The following is a 24,715-nucleotide window of genomic DNA, read 5'->3' on the forward strand; positions in this document are numbered from 1 at the left end:
TGAATCATAGTAACCAGTGTGACAGACAGAACAGTGAATCATAGTAACCAGTGTGACAGACAGAACAGTGAATCATAGTAACCAGTGTGACAGACAGAACAGTGAATCATAGTAACCAGTGTGACAGACAGAACAGTGAATCATAGTAACCAGTGTGACAGACAGAACAGTGAATCATAATAACCAGTGTGACAGACAGAACAGTGAATCATAGTAACCAGTGTGACAGACAGAACAGTGAATCATAGTAACCAGTGTGACAGACAGAACAGTGAATCATAGTAACCAGTGTGACAGACAGAACAGTGAATCATAGTAACCAGTGTGACAGACAGAACAGTGAATCATAGTAACCAGTGTGACAGACAGAACAGTGAATCATAGTAACCAGTGTGACAGACAGAACAGTGAATCATAGTAACCAGTGTGACAGACAGAACAGTGAATCATAGTAACCAGTGTGACAGACAGAACAGTGAATCATAGTAACCAGTGTGACAGACAGAACAGTGAATCATAATAACCAGTGTGACAGACAGAACAGTGAATCATAGTAACCAGTGTGACAGACAGAACAGTGAATCATAGCAACCAGTGTGACAGACAGAACAGTGAATCATAGTAACCAGTGTGACAGACAGTAGTATGTGTCCTCTCACCTGGATAGTGAGGAAGGTGGAGTACCACTCCCTCATCTCTGTCTGAGTGTCACAACACAGATACCTACAGGGAGGATGGAAAGAGAGAGAGAGGAGAGAGAAAGGAGGGAGAGAGAGTAGAGAAATGAACCTGGAGAAGAGTCCTCTAAGCAAGCTGGTCCTGGGGCTCCGTTCACAAACAGACCCCACAGAGCCCCAGGACAGCAACACAATTAGACCCAACCAAATCATGACAAAACAAACAGATAATTCTTTCCAATGTGTCAAGAAATTAACAAAAAAATGTAGCAATCTAGAATGCTATTTGGCCCGAAACAGAAAGTACACAGTGGCAGAATACCTGACTACTGTGACTGACCCAAACTTAATGAAAGCTTTGACTATGTACAGACTCAGTGAGCATAGCCTTGCTATTGAGAAAGGCCACCGTAGGCAGACCTGGCTCTCAAGAGAAGACAGGCTAGGAGCACACTGCCCACAAAATGAGGTGGAAACTGAGCTGCATTTTCTAACCTCCTGCCAAATGTGTGACCATATTAGAGACACATATTTCCCTCAGATTACACAGATCCACAAAGAATTCAAAAACAATCCCAATGTTGATTAACTCCCATATCTACTGGATGAAATACCACGGTGTGCCATCACAGCAGCAAGATGTGTGACCTGTTGCCACAAGAAAAGGTCAACCAGTGAAGAACAAACACCATTGTAAATACAACCCATATTTATGTTTATTTATGTATTAGAGAAGAGGGAGAGAGTGAGACAGAGACTTAGGTAAGTAGACCTTGTGCACATTCCCATCCCCCAACCTCCCCTATCTCTCACACCCGCCACACACAGTGCCTGGTGAAAGTCCCCTGGGCGTCAACACAGAGCGAGCCCTAATTTAAAGGAGAGTCAGTGATTAGAGTCGAGTGTGTTTCACACCTCAGCGATGATGTCACCAGACCCACACTGAGTCACCCCCTCAACAACTCCACTCTAACAGCTAAACTACACAACATTGACACAACCATGGAGTTACGACACACACAGCTGTGTACATCACGTGGCTGCTCTTTCTCACAGCAGGGAGCTCATCAGGCCCTTGGTTTGTTAAAGCGTTAAAACACTTTCCTCTGTTTCCCTCAACACAACGGGAACAACTGGTTCACTGTTCTGTCGCACTAATAATTAGGATCATTTTGGAATGAAGGACATAGTATATTCTCTCTGTCTTTCTCCCCATCTTACTCTCCCTCCCCATCTTACTCTCCCTCTCTCTCTCTAGTGCATGCTGGGAGCGAGTCGGAAGCAGGAGCGACTGGAATTCAGCATCCCGGAGTCGCCTCTTCACCTCTTCACAAAAGGGTTTTCTAATGATCAATTATCCTTTTAAAATGATAAACTTGGATTAACACAATGTGCCATTGGAACACAGGAGTGATGGTTGCTGATAATGGGCCTCTGTAGATATTCCATAAAAAAAAAAACGTTTCCGGCTACAATAGTCACTTACAACACTAACAATGTGCTTTTCTTTCAAAAACAAGGACATTTCTAAGTGACCCCAAACTTTTGAACGGTAGTGTATATTTATATTGATTAGTTGAGTTGTTTTAAAGGTTATATTGTCTCACTATCACTAAGTATGTATAGGGGTGGTGGGATCGTTGAGGTTGGTTCTCTCCAGGGCGTAACCAGGGGGAGGGGCTGGTTGTCATGGCTACTCGTGGAGGTTTACAGTTTGAAAAACTTAGTCGGCGGCATGGGGTGAAGATTCCCGCTGAGACAAGTTGTTCGGTGGAAGAATGTAGTTTAGCAGTGGGCGCTATTATTGGGTATGCTAGCATAAAATCAGCCTCAGGGTTGAATAGCGCTGTAGTCATTTTCTTAGATTCCACTGAAAAGGTGAATCCGATAGTTGAGAGTGGTGTTGTGTTGCGGGAGACACAGACGTCGGTATTCCTTCTGAATCCGGCGAAGAAAGTTCTACTTTCTAACGTGCCGCCATTCGTTTGGGATGAAGTGTTGGAGCGAGAGTTATCTTGTATCTACAATAAAGGTTATTTTTGGATGCAAATCACCTTTGCTGAAACATGTCGTATCTCATAGGAGACGAGTCCACATGATTTTAAAGAAGGACACTGACCAACTGAATTTAGTGTTCAGTTTCAAGATTGATGGGTTTGATTACGTGTTCTACGCTTCTACTGAATCAATTAAATGCTTTGGGTGTGGAAGAGAGGGGCTTTTGGTGCGTAATTGTCCAGAGAACGAGCTCAGAGCCGGATAGCAGCTGAAGCACCACTGAGAAGGGATGAACAGGCTGAGGGTTCAGGAGAAGAGATGAACAGGCTGAGGGTTCAGGAGAAGGGATGAACAGGCTGAGGGTTCAGGAGAAGGGATGAACAGGCTGAGGGTTCAGGAGAAGGGATGAACAGGCTGAGGGTTCAGGAGAAGGGATGAACAGGCTGAGGGTTCAGGAGAAGGGATGAACAGGCTGAGGGTTCAGGAGAAGGGATGAACAGGCTGAGGGTTCAGGAGAAGGGATGAACAGGCTGAGGGTTCAGGAGAAGGGATGAACAGGCTGAGGGTTCAGGAGAAGGGATGAACAGGCTGAGGGTTCAGGAGAAGGGATGAACAGGCTGAGGGTTCAGGAGAAGGGATGAACAGGCTGAGGGTTCAGGAGAAGGGATGAACAGGCTGAGGGTTCAGGAGAAGGGATGAACAGGCTGAGGGTTCAGGAGAAGGGATGAACAGGCTGAGGGTTCAGGAGAAGGGATGAACAGGCTGAGGGTTCAGGAGAAGGGATGAACAGGCTGAGGGTTCAGGAGAAGGGATGAACAGGCTGAGGGTTCAGGAGAAGGGATGAACAGGCTGAGGGTTCAGGAGAAGAGATGAACAGGCTGAGGGTTCAGGAGAAGGGATGAACAGGCTGAGGGTTCAGGAGAAGGGATGAACAGGCTGAGGGTTCAGGAGAAGGGAGAAGGTGGGCAGATGTGGTAGAGCAGGGAAGGGGGGGGGGGGGGGCAATAAGTGAGACTGCGATTGAGGTCGCTGAGGGGGTGCTGGAGAATGAAATGGGAGTTCAAGAGGAGAGGAAAGTAATGGAAAATGAAGCAGCTGTTTTCAAAGTAGCGAGGAGGACGAGGAAGAATTTAAGGGGGGGATGAAGGTTCTAATTCTAACAGGAAGTAGAGATGATAAATCAGTTGAGGATAAACAGGAAATAGAGATGGTTGAGTTCTCTTCTGGGATGACAGCTAGGAATCGGATGCGTCACAACAAAATAGCGAGAGAAATGGGGTGGAACGGAGGTATGGGATTGTAAAGGTACGTCAATTTATGAATTTGACAAAAGGGAAGAAATATATTCAGGATTATAATTTAACATATATTTCCTGAGTGAATGGTTTATTGAATCAGCAAAGTTTCTGATGTCCAAAATAACGGGTGGAGGTTTGTCAAGCCCAGAAATTGCTAGACTAAATAAAGTGGTCACAAGAGTGACAAGTGAGGTAAATTCTAAAGGAAATGAAAGAGTCCAGTCACAGCGTTAACTCTGTAAAGAGATGTGTCTTGTCTCTTCCTGTGTTTTTTCCCCCCAGCCTTGAGCAGTTGGGGCAAGAGACGGGGAAAAAAGAGCCGTAGTGTATGGGTTAATAAAGGGAAAGGGAAGTGACATAAGTTCTCTACAAGAAACGCACAGTAATTTGGAAAATGAAGTTGTGTGGCAGTCATTGGGTAGTCATAAAAACTCAACCTGGGTGTGGCCATCCTGTTCTCAAAAGGGTTTTTGTCTCTATCATATGAGGTTGAAGAGGTAGTTGAGGGGAAAAGTTAGAGTGAGATATGAAAACATCACTGTGTGTTTAATAAATGTATATGCCCCAGTAGTGGCAGTTGAGAGGGTATGTTTTTTAGAGAGATTATCTAATACCATTGATAAATGTAATACTGAGGATGATTTATTTCTGGGGATTTTAACTGTACAGTCAGTGATTGAGATAGAAATCACAAAGAACCTCATATAGCTTCAAGGACTTTTTTTAAAACGCCTTATTTTAACACAGTGAACTATGTGATATTGGTGGAGTTAAAATGGAGGTACGAGACAGAACACATGGTCTAATGTGAGAGAGAACACCGTCTCTCTGACCAGGTTAGACAGGTTGTATTGTAACACTGTGTGATGTTTGGAGCCAACATGGAGGTACGAGACAGAACACATGGTCTAATGTGAGAGAGAACACCATCTCTCTGACCAGGTTAGACAGATTGTATTGTTTTGAGCATCAATCTCAGGTCTGTAAATCAAGTGGGATTTTCTGATCATTGTTTAGTAACAAAGGTGGTGTACATTAATGCTGTAAAACCTAAAAGTGCATACTGGCATTTTAATATAACTTTATTGAGTGATGCTCACTCCAGGAAATGTTTTAGTTTTTTTCTGTGAGAGGTGGAGGTCTGAAAGGACAGTGGTGGGATGTAGGGAACATCCAGATTCAACTATTCTGTCATCAATACACCATGAATGTCACCAGAGATATCACCAGATCAATGAACGCCCTGGAGTCTGAAATAGTGGAACTCCTGACGTTAGTTGAGACCACAGGAGATCAAGGCCATATTCAAGAGAAAAAACCCTGCGTTGGCAGACCTGCTGGGTATCAGAGCACAGGGAGCGTTGGTGAGAAGTACATTTCAGGGTATCTCTGAAATTGATGCCTCATCCAAATTTTTATTTGGTTTAGAGAAAAATAATGGACAAAGAAGAATTATTCATTGCCTCAAATCAGCTGTTGGACAGGAGCTCACTAGCCCAAGTGGAATTAAATAGAGGACAGTAGAGTTCTATGCTGAGCTCTACAAGTGGAATTAGATAGAGGGCAGTAGAGTTCTATGCTGAGCTCTACAAGTGGAATTAGATAGAAGGCACCAGATGAAGACGCCCCATTTCCCAGACTAGGGATTATATCCAATGTCCCAGACTAGGGATTATATCCAATATCCCAGACTAGGGATTATATCCAATGTCCCAGACTAGGGATTATATCCAATGTCCCAGACTAGGGATTATATCCAATATCCCAGACTAGGGATTATATCCAATGTCCCAGACTAGGGATTATATCCAATGTCCCAGACTAGGGATTATATCCAATGTCCCAGACTAGGGATTATATCCAATGTCCCAGACTAGGGATTATATCCAATGTCCCAGACTAGGGATTATATCCAATATCCCAGACTAGGGATTATATCCAATGTCCCAGACTAGGGATTATATCCAATGTCCCAGACTAGGGATTATATCCAATGTCCCAGACTAGGGATTATATCCAATGTCCCAGACTAGGGATTATATCCAATATCCCAGACTAGGGATTATATCCAATATCCCAGACTAGGGATTATATCCAATATCCCAGACTAGGGATTATATCCAATGTCCCAGACTAGGGATTATATCCAATGTCCCAGACTAGGGATTATATCCAATGTCCCAGACTAGGGATTATATCCAATGTCCCAGACTAGGGATTATATCCAATATCCCAGACTAGGGATTATATCCAATATCCCAGACTAGGGATTATATCCAATATCCCAGACTAGGGATTATATCCAATGTCCCAGACTAGGGATTATATCCAATGTCCCAGACTAGGGATTATATCCAATGTCCCAGACTAGGGATTATATCCAATGTCCCAGACTAGGGATTATATCCAATATCCCAGACTAAGGATTATATCCAATGTCCCAGACTAGGGATTATATCCAATGTCCCAGACTAGGGATTATATCCAATATCCCAGACTAGGGATTATATCCAATATCCCAGACTAGGGATTATATCCAATATCCCAGACTAGGGATTATATCCAATGTCCCAGACTAGGGATTATATCCAATATCCTAGACTAGGGATTATATCCAATGTCCCAGACTAGGGATTATATCCAATGTCCCAGACTAGGGATTATATCCAATGTCCCAGACTAGGGATTATATCCAATGTCCCAGACTAGGGATTATATCCAATATCCCAGACTAGGGATTATATCCAATATCCCAGACTAGGGATTATATCCAATATCCCAGAATCCAGACTAGGGATTATATCCAATATCCCAGACTAGGGATTATATCCAATATCCCAGACTAGGGATTATATCCAATGTCCCAGACTAGGGATTATATCCAATGTCCCAGACTAGGGATTATATCCAATGTCCCAGACTAGGGATTATATCCAATATCCCAGACTAGGGATTATATCCAATATCCCAGACTAGGGATTATATCCAATGTCCCAGACTAGGGATTATATCCAATGTCCCAGACTAGGGATTATATCCAATGTCCCAGACTAGGGATTATATCCAATATCCCAGACTAGGGATTATATCCAATGTCCCAGACTAGGGATTATATCCAATATCCCAGACTAGGGATTATATCCAATGTCCCAGACTAGGGATTATATCCAATGTCCCAGACTAGGGATTATATCCAATATCCCAGACTAGGGATTATATCCAATGTCCCAGACTAGGGATTATATCCAATGTCCCAGACTAGGGATTATATCCAATATCCCAGACTAGGGATTATATCCAATGTCCCAGACTAGGGATTATATCCAATATCCCAGACTAGGGATTATATCCAATATCCCAGACTAGGGATTATATCCAATATCCCAGACTAGGGATTATATCCAATGTCCCAGACTAGGGATTATATCCAATGTCCCAGACTAGGGATTATATCCAATGTCCCAGACTAGGGATTATATCCAATGTCCCAGACTAGGGATTATATCCAATATCCCAGACTAGGGATTATATCCAATGTCCCAGACTAGGGATTATATCCAATATCCCAGACTAGGGATTATATCCAATATCCCAGACTAGGGATTATATCCAATGTCCCAGACTAGGGATTATATCCAATGTCCCAGACTAGGGATTATATCCAATATCCCAGACTAGGGATTATATCCAATATCCCAGACTAGGGATTATATCCAATATCCCAGACTAGGGATTATATCCAATATCCCAGACTAGGGATTATATCCAATATCCCAGACTAGGGATTATATCCAATATCCCAGACTAGGGATTATATCCAATGTCCCAGACTAGGGATTATATCCAATGTCCCAGACTAGGGATTATATCCAATATCCCAGAGTTGGACAGAAAGGTGTTATTACTAGATTTGAGAGGGTTGGAAGAGGTGGGTTTGGATGAGGTGAATGGGAAGGAGTTATATAGGGGGTGTTTCAAGGTTTTAAATAAAGATACATTGAAAAATAGAAAAGACACTCCTTTAGGGGGGAAACTGGGCCTTGATGAAAAGGTAAAGCCATCATGGAGAGCACTGTACAAGACACCGTTACTAAAGGGTTCTGGTGATATGTAATGGAGGGTGATGATGACAAGGTAAAGCCATCATGGAGAGCACTGTACAAGCCACCGTTACAAAAGGGTTCTGGTGATATGCAATGGAGGGTTTTGTATCTGTTATTAATTCAGATGTTGGAGATAGATGTCCTTTTTGTAATATAAGAGAAATCTTTTTTCACAGTTTTATGGATTGTGAGAGGATAAAGCCTCTCTTTTAAATACTGGAGTCTTTTGTTTACAGCTGTAGGGGAGATTTTCAATAACATGATTTTATTTGGGGGTTTCAATACAGTAAACAGCAGAAAATAAACTGTTACATTATATTTTGGGACAAGCTAAGATGTCAATTTTTCTGAGTAGGAAGGTGAAGATAGACAAGGGACATGGTAAGGATGTAAGATGTGCTTTTAAAGGATTAGTCAAAGAGAGAATAATTTTTGAGTTCTTCTTGGCTGTAAAATATCTCCCATTGCAGACCTCTATTCCCTGGTGTATGTAGCTCAGTAGGCCTCCAGATATACTGGACATACTGCATAGCATACACAGACAGAGGACACAGACAGAGGACACAGACAGAGGACACAGACAGAGGACACAGACAGAGGACACAGACAGAGGACACAGACAGAGGACACAGACAGAGGACACAGACAGAGGACACAGACAGAGGACACAGACAGAGGACACAGACAGAGGACACACACATTCAGGGACTCACCATTGCTGCTTCTCTGGCTTCTCCTGTTTTTCACTTTTATAGATCACAGTCAGACCCCAACTACAGAGAGAGAGAGAGGAAACATCACAGTCAGACCCCGACTACAGAGAGAGAGGGGGGTGTGACCAGGCAGGAGGAGAGGACAGACAGGTGTTCTGACCAGGCAGGAGGAGAGGACAAAGAGGTGTTCTGACCAGGCAGGAGGAGAGGACAGAGAGGTGTTCTGACCAGGCAGGAGGAGAGGACAGAGAGGTGTCCTGACCAGGCAGGAGGAGAGGACAGAGAGGTGTTCTGACCAGGCAGGAGGAGAGGACAGAGAGGTGTTCTGATCAGGCAGGAGGAGAGGACAGAGAGGTGTTCTGACCAGGCAAGGGGAGAGGACAGAGAGGTGTTCTGACCAGGCAGGAGGAGAGGACAGAGAGGTGTTCTGATCAGGCAGGAGGAGAGGACAGAGAGGTGTTCTGATCAGGCAGGAGGAGAGGACAGAGAGGTGTTCTGACCAGGCAGGAGGAGAGGACAGAGAGGTGTTCTGACCAGGCAGGAGGAGAGGACAGAGAGGTGTTCTGACCAGGTGGGTGGTCGTAGTTTCTTCTTGATGCCTAGATAGACCATCAGATTCTTCACCTGCCACTCCCTCTCTGGACGATTACTCTACAGGGAAACAAAACAGAGATTAGCTCTCTCTGTGTGTGTGTGGTGTGGTGTGGTGTGGTGTGGTGTGGTGTGGTGTGGTGTGGTGTGGTGTGGTGTGTGTGTGTGTGTGTGTGTGTGTGTGTGTCTTACCCGCACTTCCTTGTACATCCTGAGGGAGACAGTGTTTAGGATGAAGTAGCGGTCGTGGAAGCTGCCGGTGTTCAGTCCCAATCCCAGAATGCTCCTCTCTTCCCGGAACTTCACCATCCCGTGCTTGGACACATCCACTTTACTGGCTATGGGGGGACGGATCGTACCAAATCAGAAACAGTTTAGGGGTAATAGTAGAGCTGAGAAGTCAATTCAATTGTGTGTGAGCAGCTTGATCACTAGAAACAGACTTAGATTTCAGACGTTTGAGAAGGTGGATATAAACTCACAATAAAATAAAACACAACATTCACCCAGAAATGGGAGTGAACTGGTGCTGCTCAGAACAATGCACCACAGCAGGTCAATGCTCTAGCACGCCATAACCCCAACCTTCAGAACTAATGCCTAAACTGGTCATCTTTGAGTTGTTTCCGTTTTAACCCGGTAACCACGTGTGTGTGTGTGTGTGTGTGTGTGTGTGTGTGTGTGTGTGTGTGTGTGTGTGTGTGTGTGTGTGTGTGTGTGTGTGTGTGTGTGTGTGTGTGTGTGTGTGTGTGTGTGTGTGTGTGTGTGTGTGTGTGTGTGTACCCAGGTAGACGAGTATGGCCTCCATGGCCAGGTGTTTCTTGACCAGCAGGTGGGAGTCGGTACCCAGAGAGTGTAGGATGGGTAACACACGCTCCAGATGATGCAACGGACGCTCTGAGTGAGAGAGAGAGTGTGAGTGAGAGAGTGAGAGAGTGAGTGAGAGTGAGAGAGAGACAAACAGAACAGAGCTTCAACAGCAGCATCACCTTTCCCCCCCACCACTACCATCCATACCTCTTTCCCCACCACTACCATCCATACCTCTTTCTCCACCACCACTACCATCCATACCTCTTTCCCCACCTCTCCATCCCATACCTCTTTCTCCACCACTACCATCCCATACCTCTTTCCCCCCACCACTACCATCCATACCTCTTTCCCCACCTCTCCATCCCATACCTCTTTCTCCACCACTACCATCCCATACCTCTTTCCCCCCACCACTACCATCCATACCTCTTTCCCCACCTCTCCATCCCATACCTCATTCCCCACCTCTCCATCCCCATACCTCTTTCTCCACCACTACCATCCATACCTCTTTCTCCACCACTACCATCCATACCTCTTTCCCCACCACTACCATCCCATACCTCTTTCTCCACCACTACCATCCCATACCTCTTTCCCCCCACCACTACCATCCCATACCTCTTTCCCGCCCACCACTACCATCCATACCTCTTTCTCCACCACTACCATCCATACCTCTTTCTCCACCACTACCATCCATACCTCTTTCCCCCCACCACTACCATCCCATACCTCTTTCCCCCCACCACTACCATCCCATACCTCTTTCTCCACCACTACCATCCCATACCTCTTTCTCCACCACTACCATCCATACCTCTTTCCCCCCACCACTACCATCCATACCTCTTTCCCCCCACCACTACCATCCATACCTCTTTCTCCACCACTACCATCCCATACCTCTTTCTCCACCACTACCATCCCATACCTCTTTCTCCACCACTACCATCCCATACCTCTTTCTCCACCACTACCATCCCATACCTCTTTCTCCACCACTACCATCCATACCTCTTTCTCCACCACTACCATCCCATACCTCTTTCTCCACCACTACCATCCCATACCTCTTTCTCCACCACTACCATCCATACCTCTTTCTCCACCACTACCATCCATACCTCTTTCCCCACCTCTCCATCCCATACCTCTTTCTCCACCACTACCATCCATACCTCTTTCCCCACCACTACCATCCATACCTCTTTCTCCACCACTACCATCCCATACCTCTTTCTCCACCACTACCATCCCATACCTCTTTCTCCACCACTACCATCCATACCTCTTTCTCCACCACTACCTTTCCATACCTCTTTCCCCCCACCACTACCATCCATACCTCTTTCTCCACCACTACCATCCCATACCTCTTTCTCCACCACTACCATCCCATACCTCTTTCTCCACCACTACCATCCCATACCTCTTTCTCCACCACTACCATCCCATACCTCTTTCTCCACCACTACCATCCCATACCTCTTTCTCCACCACTACCATCCATACCTCTTTCTCCACCACTACCATCCCATACCTCTTTCTCCACCACTACCATCCCATACCTCTTTCTCCACCACTACCATCCATACCTCTTTCTCCACCACTACCATCCATACCTCTTTCCCCACCTCTCCATCCCATACCTCTTTCTCCACCACTACCATCCCATACCTCTTTCTCCACCACTACCATCCCATACCTCTTTCTCCACCACTACCATCCATACCTCTTTCTCCACCACTCCATCCGATACCTCTTTCTCCACCACTACCATCCATACCTCTTTCTCCACCACTACCATCCCATACCTCTTTCTCCACCACTACCATCCCATACCTCTTTCTCCACCACTACCATCCATAACTCTTTCTCCACCACTACCATCCCATACCTCTTTCTCCACCACTACCATCCCATACCTCTTTCTCCACCACTACCATCCCATACCTCTTTCTCCACCACTACCATCCATACCTCTTTCTCCACCACTACCATCCCATACCTCTTTCTCCACCACTACCATCCCATACCTCTTTCTCCACCACTACCATCCATACCTCTTTCTCCACCACTACCATCCCATACCTCTTTCCCCCCACCACTACCACCCATACCTCTTTCTCCACCACTACCATCCATACCTCTTTCCCCCCACCACTACCATCCATACCTCTTTCTCCACCACTACCATCCCATACCTCTTTCTCCACCACTACCATCCCATACCTCTTTCCCCCCACCACTACCACCCATACCTCTTTCTCCACCACTACCATCCATACCTCTTTCCCCCCACCACTACCATCCATACCTCTTTCTCCACCACTACCATCCCATACCTCTTTCTCCACCACTACCATCCCATACCTCTTTCCCCCCACCACTACCATCCATAACTCTTTCTCCACCACTACCATCCCATACATCTTTCTCCACCACTACCATCCATACCTCTTTCCCTCCACCACTACCATCCATAACTCTTTCTCCACCACTACCATCCCATACCTCTTTCTCCACCACTACCATCCCATACCTCTTTCTCCACCACTACCATCCATACCTCTTTCTCCACCACCACTACCATCCCATACCTCTTTCTCCACCACTACCATCCAAAACTCTTTCTCCACCACTACCATCCATACCTCTTTCTCCACCACTACCATCCATACCTCTTTCCCCACCTCTCCATCCCATACCTCTTTCTCCACCACTACCATCCCATACCTCTTTCTCCACCACTACCATCCCATACCTCTTTCTCCACCACTACCATCCATACCTCTTTCACCACCACTACCATCCCATACCTCTTTCTCCACCACTACCATCCCATACCTCTTTCCCCACCACTACCATCCCATACCTCTTTCTCCACCACTACCATCCATACCTCTTTCCCCCCACCACTACCATCCCATACCTCTTTCTCCACCACTACCATCCATAACTCTTTCCCCCCACCACTACCATCCATACCTCTTTCTCCACCACTACCATCCCATACCTCTTTCTCCACCACTACCATCCCATACCTCTTTCCCCCCACCACTACCATCCCATACCTCTTTCTCCACCACTACCATCCATAACTCTTTCCTCCCACCACTACCATCCATACCTCTTTCCCCCCACCACTACCATCCCATACCTCTTTCCCCCCCACCACTACCATCCATACCTCTTTCTCCACCACTACCATCCCATACCTCTTTCTCCACCACTACCATCCCATACCTCTTTCTCCACCACTACCATCCCATACCTCTTTCTCCACCACTACCATCCCATACATCTTTCTCCACCACTACCATCCCATACCTCTTTCTCCACCACTACCATCCATACCTCTTTCTCCACCTCCATCCCATACCTCTTTCTCCACCACTACCATCCCATACCTCTTTCCCCACCACTACCATCCCAAACCTCTTTCTCCACCACTACCATCCATACCTCTTTCTCCACCACTCCATCCCATACCTCTTTCTCCACCACTACCATCCCATACCTCTTTCTCCACCACTACCATCCCATACCTCTTTCTCCACCACTACCATCCATACCTCTTTCTCCACCACTACCATCCATACCTCTTTCTCCACCACTACCATCCCATACCTCTTTCTCCACCACTCCATCCCATACCTCTTTCCCCAACACTACCATCCCATACCTCTTTCTCCACCACTACCATCCCAAACCTCTTTCTCCACCACTACCATCCCATACCTCTTTCCCCACCACTACCATCCATAACTCTTTCTCCACCACTACCATCCATACCTCTTTCTCCACCACTACCATCCCATACCTCTTTCTCCACCACTCCATCCCATACCTCTTTCCCCACCACTACCATCCCATACCTCTTTCTCCACCACTACCATCCCATACCTCTTTCTCCACCACTACCATCCCAAACCTCTTTCTCCACCACTACCATCCATACCTCTTTCTCCACCACTCCATCCCATACCTCTTTCTCCACCACTACCATCCCATACCTCTTTCTCCACCACTACCATCCCATACCTCTTTCTCCACCACTACCATCCATACCTCTTTCTCCACCACTACCATCCCATACCTCTTTCTCCACCACCACTACCATCTCATACCTCTTTCCCCACCACTACCATCCCATACCTCTTTCCCCCCACCACTACCATCCCATACCTCTTTCTCCACCACTACCATCCAGACCTCTTTCTCCACCACTACCATCCCATACCTCTTTCTCCACCACCACTACCATCCCATACCTCTTTCCCCACCACTACCATCCCATACCTCTTTCCCCCCCACCACTACCATCCCATACCTCTTTCCCCCCACCACTACCATCCCATACCTCTTTCTCCACCACTACCATCCCATACCTCTTTCCCCCCCACCACTACCATCCCATACCTCTTTCCCCCCACCACTACCATCCCATACCTCTTTCTCCACCACTACCATCCATACCTCTTTCTCCACCACTACCATCCCATACCTCTTTCTCCACCACCACTACCATCCCAAACCTCTTTCCCCCCCCACCACTACCATCCCATACCTCTTTCCCCACCACTACCATCCCATACCTCTTTCTCCACCACCACCATCCCATACCTCTTTCTCCACCACTACCATCCATACCTCTTTCTCCACCACTACCATCCCATACCTCTTTCTACACCACTAAGATCCCATGCCTCTTTCTCCACCACTACCATCCATACCTCTTTCTCCACCACTCCATCCCATACCTCTTTCTCCACCACTACCATCCCATACCTCTTTCTCCACCACTCCATCCCATACCTCTTTCTCCACCACTACCATCCATACCTCTTTCTCCACCACTACCATCCCATACCTCTTTCTCCACCACTACCATCCATACCTCTTTCTCCACCACTCCAACCCATACCTCTTTCTCCACCACTCCATCCCATACCTCTTTCTCCACCACTCCATCCCATACCTCTTTCTCCACCACTACCATCCATACCTCTTTCTCCACCACTACCATCCCATACCTCTTTCTCCACCACTACCATCCCATACCTCTTTCTCCACCACTCCATCCCACACCTCTTTCTCCACCACTACCATCCATACCTCTTTCTCCACCACTACCATCCATACCTCTTTCTCCACCACTACCATCCCATACGTCTTTCTCCACCACTCCATCCCATACCTCTTTCTCCACCACTACCATCCATACCTCTTTCTCCACCACTACCATCCCATACCTCTTTCTCCACCACTACCATCCATACCTCTTTCTCCACCACTACCATCCCATACCTCTTTCTCCACCACTACCATCCCATACCTCTTTCTACACCACTAAGATCCCATACCTCTTTCTCCACCACTACCATCCCATACCTCTTTCTCCACCACTACCATCCCATACCTCTTTCCCCCCACCACTACCATCCCAAACCTCTTTCTCCACCACCACTACCATCCCATACCTCTTTCTCCACCACTACCATCCCATACCTCTTTCCCCACCACTACCATCCCATACCTCTTTCTCCACCACTACCATCCATACCTCTTTCTCCACTACCATCCCATACCTCTTTCTCCACCACTACCATCCCATACCTCTTTCTACACCACAAAGATCCCATACCTCTTTCTCCACCACTACCATCCCATACCTCTTTCTCCACCACTACCATCCCATACCTCTTTCTCCACCACTACCATCCATACCTCTTTCTCCACCACTCCATCCCAAACCTCTTTCTCCACCACTACCATCCCAAACCTCTTTCTCCACCTCTCCATCCATACCTCTTTCTCCACCACTCCATCCCATACCTCTTTCTCCACCACTACCATCCCATACCTCTTTCTCCACCACTACCATCCCATACCTCTTTCTCCACCACTACCATCCATACCTCTTTCTCCACCACTACCATCCCATACGTCTTTCTCCACTACTCCATCCCATACCTCTTTCTCCACCACTACCATCCATACCTCTTTCTCCACCACTACCATCCCATACCTCTTTCTCCACCACTACCATCCATACCTCTTTCTCCACCACTACCATCCTATACCTCTTTCTCCACCACTACCATCCCATACCTCTTTCCCCCCACCACTACCATCCCAAACCTCTTTCTCCACCACCACTACCATCCCATACCTCTTTCTCCACCACTACCATCCCATACCTCTTTCCCCACCACTACCATCCCATACCTCTTTCTCCACCACTACCATCCATACCTCTTTCTCCACTACCATCCCATACCTCTTTCTCCACCACTACCATCCCATACCTCTTTCTACACCACAAAGATCCCATACCTCTTTCTCCACCACTACCATCCCATACCTCTTTCTCCACCACTACCATCCCATACCTCTTTCTCCACCACTACCATCCATACCTCTTTCTCCACCACTCCATCCCAAACCTCTTTCTCCACCACTACCATCCCAAACCTCTTTCTCCACCTCTCCATCCATACCTCTTTCTCCACCACTCCATCCCATACCTCTTTCTCCACCACTACCATCCATACCTCTTTCTCCACCACTACCATCCCATACCTCTTTCTCCACCACTACCATCCATACCTCTTTCTCCACCACTACCATCCCATACCTCTTTCTCCACCACTACCATCCCATACCTCTTTCTCCACCACTACCATCCCATACCTCTTTCCCCACCACTACCATCCCATACCTCTTTCTCCACCACTACCATCCATACCTCTTTCCCCCCACCACTACCATCCCATACCTCTTTCTCCACCACTACCATCCCATACCTCTTTCTCCACCACTACCATCCCATACCTCTTTCTCCACCACTACCATCCATACCTCTTTCCCCACCACTACCATCCATACCTCTTTCTCCACCACTACCATCCATACCTCTTTCCCCACCACTACCATCCATACCTCTTTCTCCACCACTACCATCCCTCTTTCTCCACCACTACCATCCATACCTCTTTCCCCACCACTACCATCCATACCTCTTTCCCCACCACTACCATCCATACCTCTTTCTCCACCACTACCATCCCATACCTCTTTCCCCCCACCACTACCACCCATACCTCTTTCTCCACCACTACCATCCATACCTCTTTCCCCCCACCACTACCATCCATACCTCTTTCTCCACCACTACCATCCCATACCTCTTTCTCCACCACTACCATCCCATACCTCTTTCCCCCCACCACTACCATCCATAACTCTTTCTCCACCACTACCATCCCATACCTCTTTCTCCACCACTACCATCCATACCTCTTTCCCTCCACCACTACCATCCATAACTCTTTCTCCACCACTACCATCCCATACCTCTTTCTCCACCACTACCATCCCATACCTCTTTCTCCACCACTACCATCCATACCTCTTTCTCCACCACCACTACCATCCCATACCTCTTTCTCCACCACTACCATCCAAAACTCTTTCTCCACCACTACCATCCATACCTCTTTCTCCACCACTACCATCCATACCTCTTTCCCCACCTCTCCATCCCATACCTCATTCTCCACCACTACCATCCCATACCTCTTTCTCCACCACTACCATCCCATACCTCTTTCTCCACCACTACCATCCATACCTCTTTCACCACCACTACCATCCCATACCTCTTTCCCCCCATCACTACCATCCCATACCTCTTTCTCCACCACTACCATCCCATACCTCTTTCCCCACCACTACCATCCCATACCTCTTTCCCCCCACCACTACCATCCCATACCTCTTTCTCCACCACTACCATCCATACCTCTTTCCCCCCACCACTACCATCCCATACCTCTTTCTCCACCACTACCATCCATAACTCTTTCCCCCCACCACTACCATCCATACCTCTTTCTCCACCACTACCATCCCATACCTCTTTCTCCACCACTACCATCCCATACCTCTTTCCCCCCACCACTACCATCCCATACCTCTTTCTCCACCACTACCATCCATAACTCTTTCCCCCCACCACTACCATCCATACCTCTTTCCCCCCACCACTACCATCCCATACCTCTTTCCCCCCACCACTACCATCCATACCTCTTTCTCCACCACTACCATCCCATACCTCTTTCTCCACCACTACCATCCCATACCTCTTTCTCCACCACTACCATCCCATACATCTTTCTCCACCACTACCATCCCATACCTCTTTCTCCACCACTACCATCCATACCTCTTTCTCCACCTCCATCCCATACCTCTTTCTCCACCACTACCATCCCATACCTCTTTCCCCACCACTACCATCCCAAACCTCTTTCTCCACCACTACCATCCCATACCTCTTTCTCCACCACCACTACCATCTCATACCTCTTTCCCCACCACTACCATCCCATACCTCTTTCCCCCCACCACTACCATCCCATACCTCTTTCTCCACCACTACCATCCATACCTCTTTCTCCACCACTACCATCCCATACCTCTTTCTCCACCACCACTACCATCCCATACCTCTTTCCCCACCACTACCATCCCATACCTCTTTCCCCCCACCACTACCATCCCATACCTCTTTCCCCCCACCACTACCATCCCATACCTCTTTCTCCACCACTACCATCCCATACCTCTTTCCCCCCCACCACTACCATCCCATACCTCTTTCCCCCCACCACTACCATCCCATACCTCTTTCTCCACCACTACCATCCATACCTCTTTCTCCACCACTACCATCCCATACCTCTTTCTCCACCACCACTACCATCCCAAACCTCTTTCCCCCCCACCACTACCATCCCATACCTCTTTCCCCACCACTACCATCCCATACCTCTTTCTCCACCACTACCATCCCATACCTCTTTCTCCACCACTACCATCCATACCTCTTTCTCCCCCACTACCATCCCATACCTCTTTCTACACCACTAAGATCCCATACCTCTTTCTCCACCACTACCATCCATACCTCTTTCTCCACCACTCCATCCCATACCTCTTTCTCCACCACTACCACCCCATATGTCTTTCTCCACCACTCCATCCCATACCTCTTTCTCCACCACTCCATCCCATACCTCTTTCTCCACCACTACCATCCATACCTCTTTCTCCACCACTACCATCCATACCTCTTTCTCCACCACTCCATCCCATACCTCTTTCTCCACCACTCCATCCCATACCTCTTTCTCCACCACTACCATCCATACCTCTTTCTCCACCACTACCATCCCATACCTCTTTCTCCACCACTACCATCCATACCTCTTTCTCCACCACTACCATCCCATACGTCTTTCTCCACCACTCCATCCCATACCTCTTTCTCCACCACTACCATCCATACCTCTTTCTCCACCACTACCATCCCATACCTCTTTCTCCACCACTACCATCCATACCTCTTTCTCCACCACTACCATCCCATACCTCTTTCTCCACCACTACCATCCCATACCTCTTTCTCCACCACTACCATCCCATACCTCTTTCTCCACCACTACCATCCCATACCTCTTTCTCCACCACTACCATCCCATACCTCTTTCTCCACCACTACCATCCCATACCTCTTTCCCCCCACCACTACCATCCCAAACCTCTTTCTCCACCACCACTACCATCCCATACCTCTTTCTCCACCACTACCATCCCATACCTCTTTCTCCACCACTACCATCCATACCTCTTTCTCCACTACCATCCCATACCTCTTTCTCCACCACTACCATCCCATACCTCTTTCTACACCACAAAGATCCCATACCTCTTTCTCCACCACTACCATCCCATACCTCTTTCTCCACCACTACCATCCCATACCTCTTTCTCCACCACTACCATCCCATACCTCTTTCTCCACCACTACCATCCATACCTCTTTCCCCACCACTACCATCCATACCTCTTTCTCCACCACTACCATCCATACCTCTTTCCCCACCATTACCATCCATACCTCTTTCTCCACCACTACCATCCCTCTTTCTCCACCACTACCATCCATACCTCTTTCCCCACCACTACCATCCATACCTCTTTCCCCACCACTACCATCCATACCTCTTTCTCCACCACTACCATCCCATACCTCTTTCTCCACCACTACCATCCCATACCTCTTTCCCCCCACCACTACCACCCATACCTCTTTCTCCACCACTACCATCCATACCTCTTTCCCCCCACCACTACCATCCCATACCTCTTTCTCCACCACTACCATCCCATACCTCTTTCTCCACCACTACCATCCATACCTCTTTCCCCACCACTACCATCCATACCTCTTTCTCCACCACTACCATCCATACCTCTTTCCCCACCACTACCATCCATACCTCTTTCTCCACCACTACCATCCCTCTTTCTCCACCACTACCATCCATACCTCTTTCCCCACCACTACCATCCATACCTCTTTCCCCACCACTACCATCCATACCTCTTTCTCCACCACTACCATCCCATACCTCTTTCTCCACCACTACCATCCCATACCTCTTTCCCCCCACCACTACCACCCATACCTCTTTCTCCACCACTACCATCCCATACCTCTTTCTCCACCACTACCATCCCATACCTCTTTCTCCACCACTACCATCCCATACCTCTTTCCCCCCACCACTACCATCCATAACTCTTTCTCCACCACTACCATCCCATACCTCTTTCTCCACCACTACCATCCATACCTCTTTCCCTCCACCACTACCATCCATAACTCTTTCTCCACCACTACCATCCCATACCTCTTTCTCCACCACTACCATCCATACCTCTTTCTCCACCACCACTACCATCCATACCTCTTTCTCCACCACCACTACCATCCCATACCTCTTTCTCCACCACTACCATCCAAAACTCTTTCTCCACCACTACCATCCATACCTCTTTCTCCACCACTACCATCCATACCTCTTTCCCCACCTCTCCATCCCATACCTCTTTCTCCACCACTACCATCCCATACCTCTTTCTCCACCACTACCATCCCATACCTCTTTCTCCACCACTACCATCCATACCTCTTTCACCACCACTACCATCCCATACCTCTTTCACCACCACTACCATCCCATACCTCTTTCACCACCACTACCATCCCATACCTCTTTCTCCACCACTACCATCCCATACCTCTTTCTCCACCACTACCATCCCATACCTCTTTCCCCCCACCACTACCATCCCATACCTCTTTCTCCACCACTACCATCCATAACTCTTTCCCCCCACCACTACCATCCATACCTCTTTCTCCACCACTACCATCCATACCTCTTTCCCCCCACCACTACCATCCCATACCTCTTTCCCCACCACTACCATCCCATACCTCTTTCTCCACCACTACCATCCCATACCTCTTTCTCCACCACTACCATCCATACCTCTTTCTCCACCACTACCATCCCATACCTCTTTCTACACCACTAAGATCCCATACCTCTTTCTCCACCACTACCATCCATACCTCTTTCTCCACCACTCCATCCCATACCTCTTTCTCCACCACTACCATCCCATACGTCTTTCTCCACCACTCCATCCCATACCTCTTTCTCCACCACTCCATCCCATACCTCTTTCTCCACCACTACCATCCATACCTCTTTCTCCACCACTACCATCCATACCTCTTTCTCCACCACTCCATCCCATACCTCTTTCTCCACCACTCCATCCCATACCTCTTTCTCCACCACTACCATCCATACCTCTTTCTCCACCACTACCATCCCATACCTCTTTCTCCACCACTACCATCCATACCTCTTTCTCCACCACTACCATCCCATACGTCTTTCTCCACCACTCCATCCCATACCTCTTTCTCCACCACTACCATCCATACCTCTTTCTCCACCACTACCATCCCATACCTCTTTCTCCACCACTACCATCCATACCTCTTTCTCCACCACTACCATCCCATACCTCTTTCTCCACCACTACCATCCATACCTCTTTCTCCACTACCATCCCATACCTCTTTCTCCACCACTACCATCCCATACCTCTTTCTACACCACAAAGATCCCATACCTCTTTCTCCACCACTACCATCCCATACCTCTTTCTCCACCACTACCATCCCATACCTCTTTCTCCACCACTACCATCCATACCTCTTTCTCCACCACTCCATCCCAAACCTCTTTCTCCACCACTACCATCCCAAACCTCTTTCTCCACCTCTCCATCCATACCTCTTTCTCCACCACTCCATCCCATACCTCTTTCTCCACCACTACCATCCCATACCTCTTTCTCCACCACTACCATCCCATACCTCTTTCCCCACCACTACCATCCCATACCTCTTTCTCCACCACTACCATCCATACCTCTTTCCCCCCACCACTACCATCCCATACCTCTTTCTCCACCACTACCATCCCATACCTCTTTCTCCACCACTACCATCCATACCTCTTTCCCCACCACTACCATCCATACCTCTTTCTCCACCACTACCATCCATACCTCTTTCCCCACCACTACCATCCATACCTCTTTCTCCACCACTACCATCCCTCTTTCTCCACCACTACCATCCATACCTCTTTCCCCACCACTACCATCCATACCTCTTTCCCCACCACTACCATCCATACCTCTTTCTCCACCACTACCATCCCATACCTCTTTCCCCACCACTACCATCCCATACCTCTTTCTCCACCACTACCATCCCATACCTCTTTCTCCACCACTACCATCCCATACCTCTTTCTCCACCACTACCATCCATACCTCTTTCCCCACCACTACCATCCATACCTCTTTCTCCACCACTACCATCCATACCTCTTTCCCCACCACTACCATCCATACCTCTTTCTCCACCACTACCATCCCTCTTTCTCCACCACTACCATCCATACCTCTTTCCCCACCACTACCATCCATACCTCTTTCCCCACCACTACCATCCATACCTCTTTCTCCACCACTACCATCCCATACCTCTTTCTCCACCACTACCATCCCATACCTCTTTCCCCCCACCACTACCACCCATACCTCTTTCTCCACCACTACCATCCATACCTCTTTCCCCCCACCACTACCATCCATACCTCTTTCTCCACCACTACCATCCCATACCTCTTTCTCCACCACTACCATCCCATACCTCTTTCTCCACCACTACCATCCCATACCTCTTTCCCCCCACCACTACCATCCATAACTCTTTCTCCACCACTACCATCCCATACCTCTTTCTCCACCACTACCATCCATACCTCTTTCCCTCCACCACTACCATCCATAACTCTTTCTCCACCACTACCATCCCATACCTCTTTCTCCACCACTACCATCCATACCTCTTTCTCCACCACCACTACCATCCATACCTCTTTCTCCACCACCACTACCATCCCATACCTCTTTCTCCACCACTACCATCCAAAACTCTTTCTCCACCACTACCATCCATACCTCTTTCTCCACCACTACCATCCATACCTCTTTCCCCACCTCTCCATCCCATACCTCTTTCTCCACCACTACCATCCCATACCTCTTTCTCCACCACTACCATCCCATACCTCTTTCTCCACCACTACCATCCATACCTCTTTCACCACCACTACCATCCCATACCTCTTTCACCACCACTACCATCCCATACCTCTTTCACCACCACTACCATCCCATACCTCTTTCTCCACCACTACCATCCCATACCTCTTTCCCCACCACTACCATCCCATACCTCTTTCCCCCCACCACTACCATCCCATACCTCTTTCTCCACCACTACCATCCATACCTCTTTCCCCCCACCACTACCATCCCATACCTCTTTCCACCCTACCATCCATAACTCTTTCCCCCCACCACTACCATCCATACCTCTTTCTCCACCACTACCATCCCATACCTCTTTCTCCACCACTACCATCCCATACCTCTTTCCCCCCACCACTACCATCCCATACCTCTTTCTCCACCACTACCATCCATAACTCTTTCCCCCCACCACTACCATCCATACCTCTTTCTCCACCACTACCATCCATACCTCTTTCCCCCCACCACTACCATCCCATACCTCTTTCCCCCCACCACTACCATCCATACCTCTTTCTCCACCACTACCATCCCATACCTCTTTCTCCACCACTACCATCCCATACATCTTTCTCCACCACTACCATCCCATACATCTTTCTCCACCACTACCATCCCATACCTCTTTCTCCACCACTACCATCCATACCTCTTTCTCCACCTCTCCATCCCATACCTCTTTCTCCACCACTACCATCCCATACCTCTTTCCCCACCACTACCATCCCAAACCTCTTTCTCCACCACTACCATCCATACCTCTTTCTCCACCACTCCATCCCATACCTCTTTCTCCACCACTACCATCCCATACCTCTTTCTCCACCACTACCATCCCATACCTCTTTCTCCACCACTACCATCCCATACCTCTTTCTCCACCACTACCATCCATACCTCTTTCTACACCA

General features: G+C 48.0%; 1 protein-coding gene across 5 annotated transcripts in view; it reads right to left on the reverse strand.

Annotated features, from left to right (window-relative positions):
• Positions 1 to 24,715, reverse strand: part of LOC139548261 (arf-GAP with Rho-GAP domain, ANK repeat and PH domain-containing protein 1-like) — a 124,513-nt gene that overhangs the window by 5,021 nt on the left and 94,777 nt on the right. For 4 of the 5 annotated variants that reach the window (XM_071357814.1, XM_071357812.1, XM_071357813.1 and 1 more), the window contains 5 exons: positions 10,164 to 10,277; positions 9,573 to 9,718; positions 9,358 to 9,440; positions 8,790 to 8,849; positions 660 to 723 (listed from right to left, as the gene is read on the reverse strand). In XM_071357814.1, the coding sequence (XP_071213915.1) occupies positions 660 to 723; positions 8,790 to 8,849; positions 9,358 to 9,440; positions 9,573 to 9,718; positions 10,164 to 10,277 (467 nt within the window). Of the gene's footprint in view, positions 1 to 659; positions 724 to 8,789; positions 8,850 to 9,323; positions 9,441 to 9,572; positions 9,719 to 10,163; positions 10,278 to 24,715 lie in introns of all 5 variants that reach the window. The other variant, XR_011669683.1, reaches the window with a different exon arrangement.

The sequence above is a fragment of the Salvelinus alpinus genome, chromosome 21 (assembly GCF_045679555.1).
Source record: "Salvelinus alpinus chromosome 21, SLU_Salpinus.1, whole genome shotgun sequence".
Lineage (NCBI taxonomy): Eukaryota > Metazoa > Chordata > Actinopteri > Salmoniformes > Salmonidae > Salvelinus > Salvelinus alpinus.